The sequence below is a fragment of the Ruditapes philippinarum genome, unplaced genomic scaffold, assembly GCF_026571515.1.
Source record: "Ruditapes philippinarum isolate M1 unplaced genomic scaffold, ASM2657151v2 ctg4778_1_1_1_1, whole genome shotgun sequence".
In the NCBI taxonomy this organism is placed as follows: Eukaryota; Metazoa; Mollusca; class Bivalvia; order Venerida; family Veneridae; genus Ruditapes; species Ruditapes philippinarum.
In genome coordinates this window covers 15325-35528 of record NW_026852824.1, presented here as the reverse complement: position 1 = coordinate 35528, position 20204 = coordinate 15325, and the positions used below count along the sequence as shown (strand labels likewise).

The window sequence follows — 20204 nt, the reverse complement described above, 5'->3', positions numbered from 1 at the left end:
TGAGTTTTTAATTGATTATATATTTTTTAAAGATTACCCCATTAACAGTGGCGATTGATTAACATTTGATATTGAAAAGTGTTAAGGATATTGTATAAATCTGCATTAAATATTTAACGGCTTTTCCACTCTTTTTTTATAAATTGAACTTTAGAGGTCATTTTCATTGAATATTGTTGGATATTTATAGATAATTTCTTATGCGATTATGTATCTTAATTTATCTCGTTAATGAGGATATATGGACCGAAAACTTTGGATTATTTTAATCAATTATATCCTGATATTCAGACATCAATGCATTGCATATCCATTTACTTAATATAACTTAACAAGTTATTTATAATTTTTCCGTAAGTGATTGAAATCTAATCCATGATTTCGCTTGAAGATCGAACCAGCAACCCAAGAATTATTTTTCCGTTGCTCCTCCAATTAAGATAAGCGTTCGGTCCCTAAGGCTTGGACATTTGTGTAGTTTTTTTGTTATTCCGTTTCAAAGTGGATTAATTTACAATGAACATATTTTCCAATAGATATTGTTATAAAATGTTGCTTGATATAAATGTTGATAAAGTTCTCAGTGATTTGGAATGACCATTTATCTGATGAATGTTATAATTATGTTCTAGGACACTTTTTTTCTGATGTTATATAGGATCATGTATTTCAGATTTGCCAACAACTTTCATTCTTTTAGGTCAACAGAACATAAGGTTCAGGGTGAGCTATTAGTATCAAAGGGGGATACTCCGGCGTCCGGCGTCCGTCGTCATGCGTCAACAATTGTCTTCTTCTCTGAAACTCCAGGGCAGATTTACTTCAAATTTGGCCTGTAGCATCCTTGTGACATTCACACTTGAATTTGCTCATGTCATTTCAATTGGCCCTTTTTCCAAATTATTTCAAAATAATTACAAATAATAACAAAGCTAAAAAACAAAAAAAACAATAAACATCTTCTACTACAGAACTAATTGATGGAGCATTCTTTGGCTGTAGCATTCTTGGGTAGTCTTTTATCAAGTTTGTTCATATTAATTTGATTGGCCCCTTTTTATGGGTCTCTAGGGCTAAGAATATAAAAAACTTTAGACATCTTCTTCTACAGAACTAATAGATGGATGATCACCAAACTTTGTCTGTAGCATTTTCGGGAAGTCTTTTATAAAAGTTGCTCATATTTATTTGATTGGCCCCTTTTTAGGGGCAGCTAAAGCTAAAAATAGAAATACCTTTAAACGTCTATTTCTACAGAACTTACTGATAGATGATCACCAAGCCTTGTCTGTAGCATTCTGAGGTAGTCTTTTATCAAGTTTGGTCATATTATTTTGATTGGCCCTTTTAGGGGTCTCTAGGGCTAAGAATAGAAAAACCTTTAAAAATCTTCTTATACAGAACTAATAGATTGATGATCACCAAACTTTGATTGTAGCATTCTTGGGTAGTCTTTTATCAAGTTTGCTCATATTAATTTGATGGGCTAAAGCTATAAATAGAAATACATTTTAACGTTTATTTCTACAGAACTAATTGCTGGATGATCACCAAACTTTGTCTGTAGCATTTTAGGTAATCTTTTATCAAGTTTGCTCATATCAATTTGATTGGTCCCTTTTAGGGGTCTCTAGAGCTAAAAATAAATAGAAAAACCTTTAGACATCTTCTTTTAAGAAACTAATTGATGGATGATCACAAAACTTTGTCTGTAGCATTCTTGGGTAGTCTTTTATCAAAGTTGCTCATATGAATTTGATTGGCCTCTTTTAGGTGCAGCTAAAGCTAAAAAAAAGAGAAACCTTTAAACGTCTATTTCTACAGAACTAATTGATGGATGATCACAAAACTTTGTCTGTAGCATTCTAAGGTAGTCTTTAATCAAGTTTGCTCATATTAATTTGATTAGCCCCTTTAAGGCGCCACTAAAGCCAAAAATAGAAAAACCTTTGAACATCATTTCCTACGGAAATAATTGATAGATGATCACCAAATTTTGTAGCATTCATAGGTAGTCTTTTATCAAGTTTGCTCATATTTATTTGATTGGCCCCGTTTAAGCTAAAGCTAAAATGCCCTAGGTCATGTCATTTCTTCATATCATTGTTTAAACATATTCCATGCTCAAAATTTTAGACAAAATTGACAATGGATAATATCTAACACTGAAAAGTAGTTGTTTCTTGTGAGCGACTCAGGGTCATAATGGCTCTCTTGTATTATTTTGTGGTTTGTTGTATTGCCAAATACTTAATAAATACTATCAACGTAATTATGCATTGAATTACAGTCCCAACATTATTGACCACTGCACTTTTTATGCCCCCAAAGGGAGGCATAATATAATCGCACTGTCTGTCTGTCCATCTGTCTGTCCATCTGTCCCCTTTCATTCGTGTCCGGACTGTAACGCTGTCATACATTGAGAGATTTTGAAGTAACTTGTCACAAATGTCGACCAAATCAAGACAATATGTCACATTCCTACCTCAAAGGTCAAGGTCACACTATCATTTTAAAGTTGTACATTATCGCAATTAGAGTAAATAGGTACACACATTCGTATCCGGACTGTAACTTTGTCAAGCATCGAATGATTTTAAAATAACTAAGCATAAATGTCTACCACATCAAGACGATGTGTCGCGTGCAAGAATAACGTCTCTACCTTAACGGTCAAGGTCACGCTAACATTTTGAATTTCATTTTGAATTCACAATTAGAATAAATAAGTACACACAATCGTGTCTTGGCTGAAACATTGTCATGCATGAAAGGATTTTAAAATAACTTGGCATAAATGTCTACCACATCAAGACGACACGTCGCGACAAAGACCCATGTCCCTAAAGTCACACTTATTGCTTGAAGGTACTCATTCTTTCGAGAAGTGTTTGAAGATACACATTCAAGTCCGGCCTGTAACTTTGTCATGCATGGAAGGATTTTAAAATAACTTGGCACAATGTCTACCACATCAAGAAAATGTGTCGCGGCTAAGACTCATGTCCGTCTGTCCGTGTGTCCCCACTTACACAACAATCATGTCCAGACTGTAACTTTGTCATGCATTGAGGGACTTTGAAATAATTTGGAACAAATATCTATCTCATAACAAAACTTTGTCGCGTCCAGGAAACACGTCCTTTCTTCAAAGGTCAATGACACACTTATATTTGAAGGTTCGTGCTATCACTATTCGATATTACAAGTACATTATTACAAAAAACAATATTTAGCAATTAGTTACGTTCATTCTCTTTTCTTTTCATAATACCTGCATGCTTAAGAAACCTTTTCGGGGGCATTCGTCACTTGGGTGACAGCTCTTGTTTATATAATGTTATCGTTTTTGTACGTATTTTTAAATTTGGTTATGATGACTTTCAGAATTTGTTAATTTCTGGTTGAATTCAATCCAGGAGTTTTGTGATTCATCAGAGGATGGAGGCCCGCCTGTCCTACTGGTTGGAACGTTTGCAGATAAGATAGAACAAGTAACTTGACATTCATTTTGTTATGCCGCATGGTTTAATAATATTTTAAAAAATAATATCAGTCCCAGTGGTGTTTATCAACTATTTGACACCAATGTTATCTACTTACTCTAATATGCATTGAACAAGTGTGACCATTTTTAGCATTGGATCTCAGGTGAGCGATCTAAGGCTATCGGTTCTGCTGGTTGGAATGATTTCAGATAAGATAAAAACAAGTGACGTGACATTTAATTTATTAAACCATATGTTTTAATGATATTTAAGAAATATCGGTTTTAGTTGTGTTCAAAAGCTTTTTTTCACCTGTTTGGAATTTTAATGAACGAAACAGTAGACCTCTATTAAGTCATATAATTTATGCTCCAGGGGCCAAAATGACCGCACCCTGAGTGTAAATTAGTGAACGTTGACTTATGATTGTGTAATTAAAAACGTTTTGGCATAAAGCAGCACGCCTCTAGATTCCTGATTATGTTCATTAAAATTTTGAAAATGTATTCAAAAGTAAAATATTATTAAGCGGACAGAGAAAATAGTATGCACATTTCAGACGGCACTTACAGCCAATGTTAATTACAAAAAGAGGTCAAAATATGCAAAATTAACCCTTACTGCGTTAGTAACGCAGTATAAATATGGTGAAAATTACTGAAATATTAGCCATCAATTGCAAATAACATGAAAATTATTACTTTTATCTTTAGTCTTTTTACATTTTTCATAAAACCTCAATACATTTTTGTAAGTGTTAATTCTTGAAGTTTTTGGCTCATCTGTACGCATGCAGCTTTAAACTGTACTGCCTACAGCTATATATGTTGCATGAAGTCTCAAAATTGTCTCCAAGAGAGGTATTTAGTTCAAAAATACTTGTATACTATAGGAAACACATATAAATCTTTTTAAAAATTACAATGATCAGAGTTTAGATATTTGGTATGTAACATTTTACTTGACGACCTTTACAAGTTTATTATAAGGTTAAAAATGGCGCTTTTTATGCTCTCTTATTAATCTCTTATGCATTTAACAAGTTTGACTATTTCTAGCATTTGGGTCTTATGTGGGTGATCTGGTACCACCATGAACTTTTTGTCATGTTAATCATTTTTATTATATTGTTTCTTTTCTTGCAAGACAAAAGTTCTTACGAAAATTATTATCTTTTGTTATTTAACAACTTTTAATGTATTCTGTGTATGTCAGTGTATAATTTTAAATAATATCTTTTTCGATAGGAATCAAAGCAAAAGGCAATAGAAGATTTTTTCTATACATTGAGAGAGTCGCTTGTTGACAAAGTAACATTAAGTCATCTTAAAGAGAAAGACTTTGCAATTGATAATACTATCAAAGACGGCAACATTGATTTACTGAAACAACAAATTGTCAAATCCGCTTCGGCACAATCATATTGGGGAGAGCTTATTCCAGCAAAATGGATAACATTGGAAAACAGCATTGCCAGTCTGAAAAATAAGGGTTCAAAGGTAGCAATACATTATATACAATTTCAGTAAGAAAAAGCAAATGAAGCAATTTATTCTTGCAGTGTCTGTTACAATGAATGCTAGTTCTATCCAATTAAATTTTGACCAAATGGTTGGAATTATTGATATTTGCCTCATTATATTTGTAAAAGGATGAGGGGTTGCCTTAAAGCGTTGCGGTATCAGAAAAGCAGCCACCGTTTATCCCTGCGTGATCTTCAGAGTCGTTTAATGGGTTCGAGTAACTGGAGTCTATGCATCTTGGAGGTGGTTTTGACCCAGTGTTAAATGGTGCCCGGACTACTAATATCAGTTATTCAGATTGTGCACGCAATGTCACACTTTAAAAATCTGGAGATCGTGTGATGACTCGGGAGCATTATTAATCACAACAAAATTACATGAAAATTGCAGACTAAATTTGTTTGAGTGTGTATATGACGGATGATGAAAAAGTGCAACATCCTTCACGGTCCAAAGCACCGGAAGACAACGGAAAACATATATGCTCAGATGAAAAATGATAGCGATTACAGAAATATTTCTTTTCTTTCTATGGGGTAGTTATTCTTGCAATGTCATATTCTTGTAATAGAAAGAAAAACATTTCTATATTAATTGTAGGTTCTACATATAGACATGCTACGGCGTCTGAACAACGCATTGCCTGTTCCTATAGAAACAGATGATGAACTGAAATTATTTTTAAGGTTTCATCATGAATCTGGAAATATTCTGTATTACAGGTATAGTATGACTTTGCAAACTCTACAAATCTTTTCCATGACTTATAAAAGTGTTGTCTACTCAGAAGAAAAGTTTCTTAAATCATTTACTTTTTTAACGAAATGACTTAGATAGTTTAAGAAGCTCGTATTCTAATATTTTCTGGATTTAAAGCTGAATGTTTATGGGAATGTACTGAATTCAAATATGTATTTGATATTTTAAAGTGACATTTTGCCCATTTTTTAGTGTCAAGTTGAGATGAATTAGTAATATGTTTCAAAGGATTCCCTGTTATAATGGAGATTGATCACTAATTGATAAAAAATAATAATGGGATATAATAAAAAAACAAACATTTTTTTTAAAAATCTGTCCCACTCTTTTTTAAATAATAAACGTAACTCATACATTATGAATGATTTTTATACATATTTCCATGTGTCACGTTTATTTATGATAATTTTCACATATTAAAATATAAAATTGAACACAATTATTGCAAATTCCCCATTTACAATTGGATGGGGATATTGTCACTAATAATTGATTCTAAGATTTGGCATGTTTTTGTGTTTTACCTTGAAGATATAGCAATGTGTTGATTTATCTTAATTTTTATGTTCTATCTACACTTTATAATGGAATATTATTATATTGGTTGATAATCCAATTAAAATTAATAAGTAAATGGCGTAAATCATTTATTTTATTAACTTAAAAACTTAAAAGGCACTGTAAAATAAGGCAACAACATTTAATTGCTATTCTTAGTGATTTATAAAAAAGGCGATGTTTTTTATTTCCAAATATGACATTTCACATTACTTTTTTTATTTTAATTGATATTCTCAAAATATTTAGGTTTGTGCATGATCAATTTGCGCTGTTTTATTGTCCATAAATGTTAATATACTTTGGTTTTTTATTTTGATGTCTCGCCCATGGGTAAGTTTAGATTAAAACAAACATTTGTATTCCCTTGTGAAATTTGAATGTTTATAATGTTTAAATAATAAACCATTTGATTCAAGTGTTTATTGCTTAATTTTTTAAACATTTCTGATGATTTTTCCCCAAAAAAAGTTTGTTGTTGAAAACCTCAAAGCTAAACTTTGAATATTTCAGCGATGATAACTTAGGTGATACAATTGTCCTTGACCCCCAGTGGTTGATAGACGCCTTCAAAAGCCTTATAACCGCCAGAATGTTCTGCTGCAGAAAGCCGAATATATTCGAGAAATGGATTAAGTTTAACGAGACGGCAATTTTGACTCGAGAACTTATTGGTGAGTGTAATGTTCAAGTATTTGTGATGTAAAAAACCTTTTGTCGAAATGTTTTATGTATGCAGCATTTATTTATAGCATACATTTTTGAGAAACAGATATAGAGTTTATGAAAGGTTTATCAATATTACCTCAGAATAGTGAATCTTATCTGCAGGCGGCTTGATGCGGGAATATTTTATTGCAGTAATGTTCAATGCATGTGGTCCCCAAATACAGTTAATGCACGTATGTGCACTACGCAAGAAATCATTTGGTGGCTGGGGAAAAAACACCTGCAAGTAAACTTAAAGTGTACATGTATTTGTTTGAAGGATACTTTATTGCACAAATCATAACCGACATTTCCGTATGACTTTTTCAAGACTCATATATTTCATAAATGTTCTAACAGTTGATGAAGAATTTTGAATTTATTTGTTTATAGATGCAATTTGGGAGCAAAAAGAGAATATTGTGTTTTATGAACACAGAGACCTTCTACTAAATTATTTGGAGAAACTTGGAATCATCGCTAAACCACACCAGCTTCCACGTGTAACTAACGTAAGATTATTTAAGAATAAAACACATGTTTTGTGCATGCATGCGCCTGGAAAGATAAAATTGTGTCTTGTAACTGATTTACCTGGTACTTTATGCAAACATGTGGCAAGTTGCAATCAGGTTTATTTAATGGCTTATGATAATTGATATCATAGTTCATATCATTGATGATAGATGTTTGTTTTTGTTGGGGGTTGTATATTAGGGGGTTGGGGATTTCCTTTAGGGTTGGAGGAAATACTTACAGATAGAGGCCTCTTACATGTATAATAAAAACAAAAGTGCGTATGTCAAGATTACAGATCCAGACTGGCAGGAACCATTCGCACCTGCTAAACACTCCCTTTATGAACATAACTTTTCAAATTGTATTTCTTAAAGCTTATTGAATTAAAAACACTTTGTTATTTTCTAAATTGTTGACAATAATCATAATTACAATAAGATAAAGTCATAAGTAGTAAAGATACATATACAGAAGGATATCATGAACTAACTATATTGATAACTGTTATATGTAAATATTCTATAAACGTTATCAATTTATCAATATTTTATGTTGAATATCATAGGAAACAGATTACTACTTTGTTCCGTGTGTCCTGAAAACACCACCGCCAGATGAATTGTTAATTCAAAAAGAGAGCACGGACAGAAGGTCCACCAGTAAACTGTGTTTGACAACCGAATTACGATTTCTACCCACAGCTGTCTTCAACAAGCTCCTAGCAGCTTGTATCAACAGATTGGCACTGCCAGAATCGGATGCGAAACATTTAATTTTCTGTGGATGTGCAGTTTTAGATCTCGAAGGAAATCATACCATTCATTTGTATTTTTTCGATCACGTCATTCAGATTTGGATTACAAAATTTAGCTCCCAGAAGGAAGAGCAATCCAATCGTTTATGTTCCCAAGTTTACGCTTTTGTCTTAGACATTCTCGCCAACGGCTTGCACCTTTCGGATCATCTGAAGGTGTTCTTCAAATGTCAGTCTTCTCAGCACAATTCAAATGAAAACATGTTTTCGGAAGAAAGACTTTCAAAAGGTACAGATGTTGTTTGTCACTGCAGAGCAGGACGGCACGTGTTACAATCTAATGAGCTTACCTATTACTGGCATTGTAAGTTCATGTAGTAGTTTTATTTTGATTTAAACAATTAAGCTTAGAACATTCTTATTCATTACAAAAAAAATTCAAACAACACTTATTTATCCGAAAATGACTGACAACTAATGCCTCATTATGAACCAGTGGTGAGAGACACATGAAATAAGAGTTAGTGTCCAAAATAAGTTGTTACAGAAAATATAACACCTCACCCATTGATCGAAATATCGACCTCTGGATTACTGAAACGATGCTCTACCTAATTAGCTAATGAGCTAAATAGATTGAACTGATGATAAGTGCCTCTTCGCAAATTTAAAACCTATTTAAAAGAATTCCAACATATAGTCATTAATCCCAGTAGTTTTTATAAAATATCTTAAACTGTTTCTTATGTTCTTTAGATGCAGAGGAAGATCCGGAAGAAATGTTAACAGATAAACAAATTAGTAGCATTGCTGGAAACATTGGTAAGGAATACCAGGCGCTTGCGTTTAAACTTGGTCTATCCCAAGTTGAGATTGATCACATTATCAGTGATTTCAATAATGCCGTAGACAGAAGAACACGTATACTACTTCGGTGGAGAGATAAGATGAAAAAGAAAAGGGAAGCTAATCTGGACACTTTAACAAAAGCTATGAAAGCTGTTGGAATTGATTCGAGAACAGTTTTAGAAAGTGCAGAATGTCTGTAGATATCGGAAACAAATAAAAAAAATGGTGGATTTTAAAAAGAAATGGACAAAACTTTCTTGTAACTAGAACACAACTAAACTGAATACTATTTGCATTTGTCATTGATTAAAGAAGTACGGGACAAAATGTATATAATGTGCTTCAGAATAATTTTTAAAAATCGTTTTGCAGTCCAGTGTTCTTGTCTAATCGTGTTTTGCATTGTTTTGTCATAGATTGCATTATCTTGGCACCCCTAAGATTTTCTGGTTTAAATTGTCTTTTTTTATCCTAATCTTTCATAGTCTTGTCTCCGACTGTCTTGTCTTATCTCGTCTAGCCTTGTCATGCCTTATCTTGACTATGATTGATTTGTCTTAAATTGTTATATCTTAAATTGTTTTGTCTTAGATAATTAAGTCTTAGATTGTTTTGCCTTAGATAATTTAGTTTTAGATTGTTTTATCTTAGATAATTTAGTCTTAGATTGTTTTGTCTTAGATTGTTTTGTCTTAGATTGTTTTGTCTTAACTTGTTTTATCACAGATTGTTTTATCTTAGATAATTTAGTCTTAGATAGTTTTATCTGAGATAGCTTTATCTTAGATTGTTTTTGTCTTAGATTGTTTTTGTCTTAGATTGGTTTGTCTAAGATTGTTTAGTCTTAGATTGTTTTTTCAAAGAGTGTTTTGTCTTCAATTGTCTCTGTCTTGCCTTGTTTTCCTTATCTTGCCTTATTTTAGACTCTATTATCTTTGCTCGCCTTCTTCTAATTGTACATATATGCAGTGAGTGTACACATGTGCGTATTTTGACGCCAAAAATATATTATATTTTCCAGTTTTGTCTTTAAGTATTTTTCAGTCTTGATTGTAATTCAATAAAATAATAATTATGATGTCCGTACATTTTTTTCCCTAAGCGTATATTCCTATTCCTGTCAATATGAATATTTATACACCCAAAACGAAGTATATAGGATAGGATGTATATAGGAGTCACCCGGTGGTCGGTCGGTTGGTCGGTCGGTCGGTCCAGCGGTCCGTTGAATTTTCCTTGTCAGGAGCATAAGTTGAAGACTAATGTTTATAATTCTATACAACTTCATACAGTGGTCAATCACATAGAGAGGAAGTGCAGTGCATAAGAACCATAACTCCATTTTGACTAATTACAGAGTTTTTGCCCTATGTTACTTTATATTGTCCAGAGCATAACTTGAAAATTACCGGTTGGAATTCAAACAACTTCGTTCAATTGTCAAGCACAATAAGGGGAAGTGCGGTGCACAAGAACCATAACTCTATCTAAAGTAATAACAGAGTTATTGCCCTTTGTTACTTTTCCATTGCTTTCTTTTGTTCGGAACATAACTTGTAGACTAATGTTTGGAATTCAATATAACTTCATACAAAGGTCAAGCACATTGAGAGGAATTGCAGTGCACAAGAACCATAACTCCATTTTGAGAAATTATTGTGTTATTGCCTTTGTTCATTTTCCTTGTTTCCTTGTTGTTTCCTTCTGGACTTATTACAGAGTAATTCAATAACACTTCATCAATGGTCAACCACATTGAAAGGAAATGCAACATACAAGAACCACAACTCTTTAATTACCCACAACCATAATTCTATTTCAATTCTTTTACAAGGCATTCTGTTACTAGTAACATCCTCATTTCCGAAGCAGTCTTGCGGGGGTATTAATCACATTTAGTGATAGTTTTAGTTTTTTCTAAAGTTATATTACAGATGTACTAGTATTATACAAATAGCAATATTAAGACATCTCAACATGTCAAGACATGATGCAAAATAATTGACAAAATATATGCAAACAGAGATCTTCCCAAGTTACACACTTTATTCACGTATATCAATATATTTTTGTAAAAGAATGATACTGTAAAATGGGGAGCCGTTCAACTTATGTTTAAGATGTCATCCTCTGAAACCAGAGATAAGAGGATCGAATTCTACAAGGGTCACGACCATGTTTCCTCGACAACAGCAACGGTTAATTATATGAAGCGGGCTCGAAAGGGTGTCCCATAGCAATCAAGTTACATGACATTTAAACCTGTAAATTCTTTGAAAGACTGTCAACACTCGTGTGATGAGTGATCACATGACTTCTTTTATATCCAATTAAATGAGTTTAAATACTTAATAAGAAAAAAGCAAATCAAAATCTCGAAAGAAAAAAATGGGCCGTTCAAAACGTTTCAAGAATTGCAATTTTACCATGAATAAAACAAAGTATTTTTAAATTATTTATTCTCACAATAAGTCTTGGTAAAAGGTCTGCATCTATATAGATAGCAGCCTTTAGCTACCTCATAAAAATTAAGTTGCAAAAGTTATGAAAAAAATATTTAAAAAAAAGAGAAAGAGAAGTTATTGAATGAGTGTAAGTTCAATGCTGAATTAATTGCACGAGCTGAATATTTTTTTTATTTTTCGAGCCTCTGGCAATATTCTATTTATCACATAACCAAAATGACGACTGTTTTAAAAGAATATTGTTTTCATTGAAGCGCCTATAGTGTTAACGTAGCATTTAGAGCGTTTTCACACTATGTTTGTATAACGCAAATGACGCCAGGTCAAAATATGTGTACCTCCGTGTATTACCATTTTTACGGACTCGCAAAAGCGTAACAACTATGTGATAAAATCAGTTATGAAATGTCAATAAACTTTTGTATAGCGTGAAAATGTTTTGGATTTCATTAACTCGTTTTATTTTAAAGTTACGTAGAACTCAATACTTCGCGAACTTTCAAGCAGCGTCTTTAAAAACGGCACCATATTTCAGATAAAATTCCGTTGATTTTATTCCAATAGTTTCAGTCATTTTCTGTAATTCAAAATTTTACACCGAAGCTCGTTTTAGAACATGACGCCGTTGCATATCCTTGGCAAAATATCTTAAATTCTATAGTATTCAACGGAAATTATTTTCTTCCTTTATGCTGATATAAAAGTTATCCTTTTACGTCAAAAATGTTTGAAAAATGGAACGAAAATTGACAAATTTGTATAAAGTTTGACGTTCAGTTTAACTACAATTTTCGGCGTAAAAGCGCATTATTAAAAATTTTTGAAATATTTCTTTTACTTTCCTTAAACGTCCTTTAAAATTTATACTCAGTCTAGATGACTAAACAAATTTCGGAACACGTGATTTTATATCCTCCCGATCCCTTTGCATAAAAGTCACGCTATCACAGGGTGTTTCTTTATTTGTCAGTGAAAAGAACGGCTTGTGTCAAAATTTCGCTATAAACGGAATCTTATTCCATTATGACTACTGCGGAAAACATATGGATGTACGGAAGTGTACATGATTCCGTATATTACAAACGGACGTATAAAATATGTGAAATTTAAAATACGGTACCGTATATCATGAAAAATGTATATGACTTATAGACCGTGCACTCGTAATATACAAGAACGTTATTGTACGAAGTCCGTATTTTTACGAAATTTCGTATTCTTGCAAATACGTATGCTGTATATAATCATAGAGGTTCAAAGATGTACTTGAGATTTATCATCTTTCTTTAGCAGGAAATAGTGTGATCTGAAATTTGTCAGAATAACACAAAATAGTAAAGCTTTAAGTAATATTTCCTGGTTTTATTAACATGTCAATATGACATACTGATTATATGGTCAGTGAACATAACATACAAAACATCGACAGATCCTAGACAATGTCCAAAGCATGTACAGAGAAAAAAAGGACAAAATATATTGAAATATCTATTTCATTATATAAAGATTATCAACACAAAACTCCTTTGTGCAGTATCCTAGCTCAAGACCACTTGGTTCGCTATATACGTTCTGCTAAACACCCGCTGACATGTTTTTACACCATTTCGGCATATTTTATTTTCAAAGAACCATTCTTTTAAATATTTTCCTGTTCAAAACCAATTCTTCCATAAATTTATTATACAGCGAATAATGGATAATTGCGATGACCAATTTTATAGTAGTTTAGTATACATGTACTGCGTTTATGATGAGTCCTGTAAATTCAAATTTAATGTTATTTTTATCATTATGATATTCTAAACTGAAAGCCAAAACCATAGAAAAAGTATAAAAGATGTTTATTACCTTGTGAAATCGAACGTGCTAACTCTGTAATCCAACGGCCACTGAGCAAATAAGCTTTAATTTGTCATTATTTCCCACAGTTATGTGGCATATACCCTGTCTAACTGCTGCAAAAGTTTATGCTTACATGTGATAATCTTGGTTTTAAAAGTTGAAATAATATCCTTATCACTCAAAGTATATATCACTGTTAGTGTGGGTAAAATAACTTTGCAGAACTTCTTGTAGCCTACGTATTAATTTATGATTCCGTAAATTTCTAAATTTAATTAAAATGTATTGTTCCTTTTTGCTCTTTATTGAACATTTCTCGATTCAAGTTTACTGTAATAAAAAACTAAAATTTACACTGCAATGATAACACTAAGTTGTAATTATTTTGTTTGCGCAAGGTACGCGTAGCTGTTGAACTTCTGACGTCATTTTCTTTATGATGAATTTTTGCTTGTTTGTTTTCCGTAATTTTATTTTATTCAACTTCACACACAGAAAGGCAATAATTAATTAGATTTAATTGCACTTTTACCTAGCCAATGAGTAAATTGGACAATTTTTCTTACGGTTTTTTCAAGTTTCACTCACTTCTGCCCCAGTATCCCGTTATATTGAAATGTACCTATACTCAGATTTACTAGCCTGCGTTCCAGTCTGTGCTTTTGCACGGCGAATTGACGATATATCTATCAGAAACGGTGATGTGCTTCTACGAAATAGCCCGTGATGAATAGGCAAAAAAACCAACGCCTTAATCCCAGGCTAAGATTTTAAATATGAATCTGATTTTATGCCCACGAAGGGAGGCATAATATAATCGCACCGTCTGTCCGTCTGTCCCGCTTTATTCGTGTCCGGACTGTAACTTTGTCATACATTAAGGGATTTTGAAATAACTAGGCACAAAAGTCTACCACATCAAGACAATGTGTCGCGTCCAAGAACCACGTCCCTACCTCAAAGGTCACGGTCACACTATCATTTTGAATGTTCACATTATCGCAATTAGAGTAAATAGGTACACACACTTGTGTCCGGACTGTAACTTTGTCGTGGATTGAATGATTTTAAAATAACTAAGCATAAATGTCTACAACATCAAGGCGATGTGTCGCGGCCAAAAATTACCTCTCTAACCTAAAAGTTAAGGTCACACCAATGTTTTGAAATTTCACATGATCTCAATAAGAATTTATTGGTACACACATTCATGTCTTGACTGTAACTTTGTCATGCATGGAAGGATTTTTAAAAAACTTGGCACAAATGTCTACTTAATCAAGACAATGTGTCGGGGCTATTGGGTTATGTCCGTCTGCCCGTATGTCCCCACTTACACAGCAATAATGTCCAGACTGTAACTTTGTCATGCATTGAGGTTTTTTGAAATAATTTGGCATAAATGTCTATCTCATAACAACATTTTGTCGCGTCCAGGAACCACGTCCCTTCTTCAATGGTTAAGAACACACCAATGTTTTGAAGGTTCATGCTATCACAATAAAAGATTACAGGTACAATAAAACAAAGAACAATATTCAGCAATTAGTTACTTTCATTCTCTTGTCTTTTCATAATACCTGCATGCTTAAGAAACCTTTTCGGGGACATTCGTCACTGGGGTGACAGCTCTTGTTTTTTCTAAAGATCTCGTTAAAAATTTCAAGCGCTTTGCCATAGAACAGAAGTTCATTGTTGTTTTTAAATATCTTTGTACAATTATGCTCCTGATAAGCTGCACATTATGCCCGCACTTTGAGGTCTCAAACGTAGTCACTGCATACGTCGAATTTTGTCACAAAAATTATGCAAGGGAAAGCGGAAATAAAATCACGTGTATCGAAAAATTTGAGTAGATGACTCCTAGTATACATTTAAAAGGGCGTTTAAAGAAGAAACTCAAAAATTTATTTCAGGAATTTTTAATAAGCCGTTTAACCCTTCACTTCATAAAGATGTATGTGACGGCTTTTCGACCCTCCCCTTCCCTTTTTGCGACCTAAAAAGTGAAAAATCAAAATTACCCTTCTAAGGCCCCAGACACTTTTTTGTTTGGGAAATGTTGCTTAAATTATTACCATTTGTAGGCCCCAACGCATTTTTTCGTTTGGAAAATGTTGCTTAAAAAGTGATAACATTTTTGGCGCCGCCCCCTATCAAAAAGGTACATCAGGGGGTTTTGCCTTCTTCTGTTTGGGAGGTTTGAAGGGGGGGGGGGTAGTCCGCCTCATCGCCAAGAAAATTTTGGACTTGTGAGAGGCTAAAAATGACCCCAGGTAGATCATAAGGTAATGTTTAACCAACGCTGAAAAGTCTTTGACTCTATTTCAATCCATTGAGAAGTTGCAGCACTTTGAAATCAATTTTGATGGAAAAAAATCAACGCAAAATAGTGATTTATGGCAATGTTGAGATGTCATGCCCCCTCTTTGCCATGGTAACAGGAAATTGAAGACTGAGCATGGCGTTACAAAGGCAATGGTGCATTTGTAACAGGAGGCCTTTCAATGAAAACTGCCATTTTTCACAATATGCTCGTGAGGGAAAGGGTTAAAGCCGAAAAATGTTGCTAAACTGAACGTCAAATTTTACTCTAAATAAATTTCCAATTTTCTTTCCAGTGTTCAAACATTTTTCATCATGAAACGATAAATTTCATAACAGCTTAAAGGAAAAATAAATTTCGTCGAGTAATGTAGAATTTAAAATATTTTGTTTGTCGATGGCGCGTGATGCCAGTTTTTCCAAGGAAAAAGCAACGAAATCATGTTCAAAAAAATGGCTTTTGGTAGGTTTTAACTTTGACGTTTATGTTTTTCCAAAAAAAGGTTTTAAAAATATTTGAATTAAAATCAACGGAATTTGTATCTGAAATCATGACAACTTTTACCAAACTAATTTTTTTAAAAACGTTACTCGACAGTTCGCAAAAGGTATTAGCGTTATACCAAAACCTAATGAGCTGAATTTATATTATTCATGTAGAAAGTACAGTTTATTATCCCCCACATGTAAAATCGAAAGGGATAGTGTACCGGGAGTTGTCCGCCCTTCCATCCTTTTCCATTCCATTTTTTAATTTCGGTTTGAATAATTTAACTTAAAATTTGCATAAATGGTTTAATGGTTTAATTAAGTTTTAAAAGTGCCATTAAAATACATCCCCGGAGTTTTGAGTCATGGTCCTGTAGGATGTCTCGGTTAATATCGTTACCATAGAAATCTTAAACAAAACCAAGTTCTCTAGAGTACTCGGTCGTCAAAGATTGTGCAGCCTTTATAAGTAACTCCTCAACGTTCTGAAGTACTAAGGCCGGAACGTCCTGCACTGTAACGGGGTTGTAACCAACACTGTGTCCCATTTCGAATCGTGTAGGCGCCTTTCTCTTCCGGGGAACAGTTGGATCGTTAACATCGACGCGATCACTCTCAATTTGAACTTTAATCCAAAAAAATCGAAACTGTCGTCTGACCTCATATCTATCAAGTTATCTAGGGTCCGCTTTGCTAGCCGCGGGCCCTCGTATGCTGACAATGAAACTTGTTTGAAGAATTTTTGCTCTGTATGTCAATGATATTATTTCGTGTGCGACGTTTTACACCCGAAAAAGTATCGAACGTTCCTCATCTGAGCCAGAAACACTGTTACACTCGTCCCTTGGTCCTGTTTAGCCAACAGGTGTTGTTTTCCAATCACCACTTTGAGGACTAGCTGCGGACTTCCCACCGTAGGTCAACGGTTCTAAAAATCTGGCCGTTCATGGCTAGATCTTGCTTAAGGCTCTCGGAAGAGAGTGTCACGTTTTGGGAGAATACTTAAAAGTAACTTGGGGAATTTCAATGAGTTGTTTAAGTGCATCCCTTCATAGGCTTTAGACTTGCTTCCACCTTATTCGGCCCACAGCCAGGATTAAGCGCATGCCCGTAACAGTGGGTTGTAGACTGCACGAGGTTCTTTTTCGTTGACTTCAGTTTGCCACGACCAGACATAATTGCTAAGCTTCCGTCGTAACATGGGCCACGGGCCAATTGCTCAATGACAAGGTTCATTCTAAGTTGGGCAATCTTTAATGGTGTTGCTATTAAAGTATCTGGCAATTTCTATTAGGGCACTTTAGTTAATCAAATAAATTCTGTGGTTTCTAGATTTATCATTAACATGCCTTACGGTTAGAGTTGTCTGTGTGTTTTCATCAACGGCCATTTAAGAGTAGAAGACAGAATTCTTTATGTCCATTGCGACGTCTCGGCAGGGTTTAGATAAATTTAAAGAAACGCATACTTTAATGTATAAAAAATTTATAATAATGTTCTTAAAAGTAAGCAGAATGGAACAAATATACAAATCAATTGGGGATTATGGTCTATCTTAGTCAAAATGTTTGGGTGAAATCTGAGTCTCAATAGAGATAATATGTTTTATTCAATTTATAATTTATCCCTCATATGGAAGCGTGCCCCAAAATTTTAATGAGTTTATTTTCATTGATGTAAATAGAGGTAAATTGAATGAGTTTATTAACTGAATTTATTTCAGGAGTTGAATGAAAATATATTAATTTCGAGCCTCTGGCCATATAATATTTCATTCAACGAGTTCCCAATAAATTTCAGTAATGAACATACACGAATTTTAATATTTCGTTTTTCACATACCAAAAATAAAAGACCGTTTGATGTTAAAAAAGAACCATTGTTCATTGGCGCCTATAGAAAAAAGCTAACTCACCATTTAGTGTGTCTAAACGCGCAAATGATGTCAAAAATATATGCACGGCCGTGCAATACCATTTTCACGGCAGTCGCAAAAAAACTTGCACTGATATGTGATTTAAAAATATTGAATTTTGAAACGGGTGCCGTTATTAAAATCAATAAAATATAAGATATCAGGCAAAACTAGTTTAAGATATTCATAATGCAATTTCTAATCTCATGCACTGTATTTTTTTGTTAATCATAATATACCTTACATGTAAAACATTGTGGGAATTGTATCAAAATCATGATATTTTTACTATCTTAAAAACTATTATATTAAAGTACTTGTATAGAGAACCGATTAAAGGTTGTGATGTTATTTTTGAATTTAAACATATTTATTACCCTTTTCCAGATTTTTTCCTCCTTTTTTGATTGGATATTGGGCCCCCAAAGGGAAATTGATATTAATCGAGCCAGAACGGGTAATATACACACTAAATTTCCCCGTTTGGGTACCCCAAAACATTGTAAACAACATTGCGCTGTGGCGATGCGCATACGAGTTTTGATTTTACGCGATTAAAAATTCCGATTTACAAAAAGCAACTTTTTTAAACTGTCAAATGATAAATATTTTCGGGAAAAAGAGCTAATGATACATATTCTCAAACCAGCATTGAAAACCCAAATATTGACCTTGTGAAAGCTTTATATTAATTTCCAAAAAAGTGCGTTCAACAGACTACTCCTTTTCTCTTGTTAACATTCGTTTAGTTTCCGAAAGAAAAATACGTGAGTATTTATGTGACGGTTCATGTTGTGGTGAAGGGGTACCCTAAAGGTAATCTTATTTCTTACGTTGTCGTTAAAGTAGCAGTGCTTGATATAAAGTCGTCTTAACTCGACAGGGTCAGCGGTAATAAAATTATTAATTTGGTTTTGGAGTGGTATATGTGGATATATTACCTAATATATCCACATATATCACTCCAAAACCAAAATAAACATATATTATACACGGCCTAGCATTACTTTCGACGTGACGTCAAGGTTATACAAACATAGTGTAATAACGCCCGCTAAATGTAAAGCGTTTATACTATAGGCGCGTCAATGAAACATTATTCTTATTTCACTTTAAACGGTCTTTAATTTTGGGTATGTGATAAATAGAATATTAAATTCGTGTAAGTTCATTTCTGAATTTATTGCACTTGTTATTAAATCAGGCCTGGGAATCAAAAAACTGCGTTCGTATTCCTACAAAAATGTAAAACAAATGCCGGGCCATCTTGGAACGAAAAAGGTATGTTTTTGTTTGAAACTCTATGTTGGAAATGGCAGAAAACGAGATATATGTATTAACACGCCCCACTATTTTCCGCTTCGTTTGATTTATGTTGCTTGCACAACTATTTTGTAAACAAAAGTTATAGCGAACTTGCACCACGAAGCGGGCCAGAATTTGTATGAAGTTTTGTTTCATGTTGCATTATCCATCGTTTTTCCCTCAAATTAAATATATACTCATTTCAGAGTTCACCATAACTGAAAATATAATTTTACAACATTTACTTACATTTCATTAAAAAGAGATGTTTATTTTCCAAGAAAATAATGATTACGGCACAAAGTATTAGAACTGGAAACAGACAGATTGATTTAGTGGGATTAAGAATTTTTTCATTTGTTACGATATTTACAGCCATTCAGTGATTTTTCATTTTGCAGTAGCATACATGTTTATGTTTTGTTATTTTCTCTATTTTCTTGTCGATTAATTATAAATTAATTTTAAGTAGTAAGTATGATATGTTGAATTGTGCATGGTCCAATGTTGAACAAAATCCGTTCACAAATAACAAATTTATACCGTAAATGCAAGTGTCGGGATATAAGTGCCTCTGAGTGTATGTAAATGTACATGTACACTGCAAATGGTTACAAAATGTAGAGCTGAATTCACATAATTTAGATCAAAATAGTATCTAAAACAACTGTTAAATATTGAAATGTTTTTCTACCGGAA

General features: G+C 33.3%; 1 protein-coding gene across 1 annotated transcript; it reads left to right on the top strand.

Moving 5' to 3' along the window:
• Positions 1 to 3387: 3387 nt before the first annotated feature.
• On the top strand, positions 3388 to 9756 carry LOC132725466 (uncharacterized). The gene is made up of 7 exons (XM_060710601.1): positions 3388 to 3497; positions 4739 to 4990; positions 5615 to 5736; positions 6845 to 7005; positions 7433 to 7551; positions 8124 to 8676; positions 9069 to 9756. Exons 3-7 carry the CDS (start codon positions 5630 to 5632, stop codon positions 9359 to 9361), a joined length of 1233 nt encoding a protein of 410 aa, XP_060566584.1. The 5' UTR covers positions 3388 to 3497; positions 4739 to 4990; positions 5615 to 5629; the 3' UTR covers positions 9362 to 9756.
• Positions 9757 to 20204: the final 10448 nt, after the last annotated feature.

Coding starts and splice junctions, on each gene's coding strand:
- LOC132725466 (XM_060710601.1), top strand. CDS start 5,630: ATGCTACGGCGTCTGAACAACGCATTGCCTGTTCCTATAGAAACAGAT. Junction 7,552..8,123: donor AGCTTCCACGTGTAACTAAC/GTAAGATTATTT, acceptor TGAATATCATAG/GAAACAGATTACTACTTTGT. Junction 8,677..9,068: donor GCTTACCTATTACTGGCATT/GTAAGTTCATGT, acceptor TATGTTCTTTAG/ATGCAGAGGAAGATCCGGAA.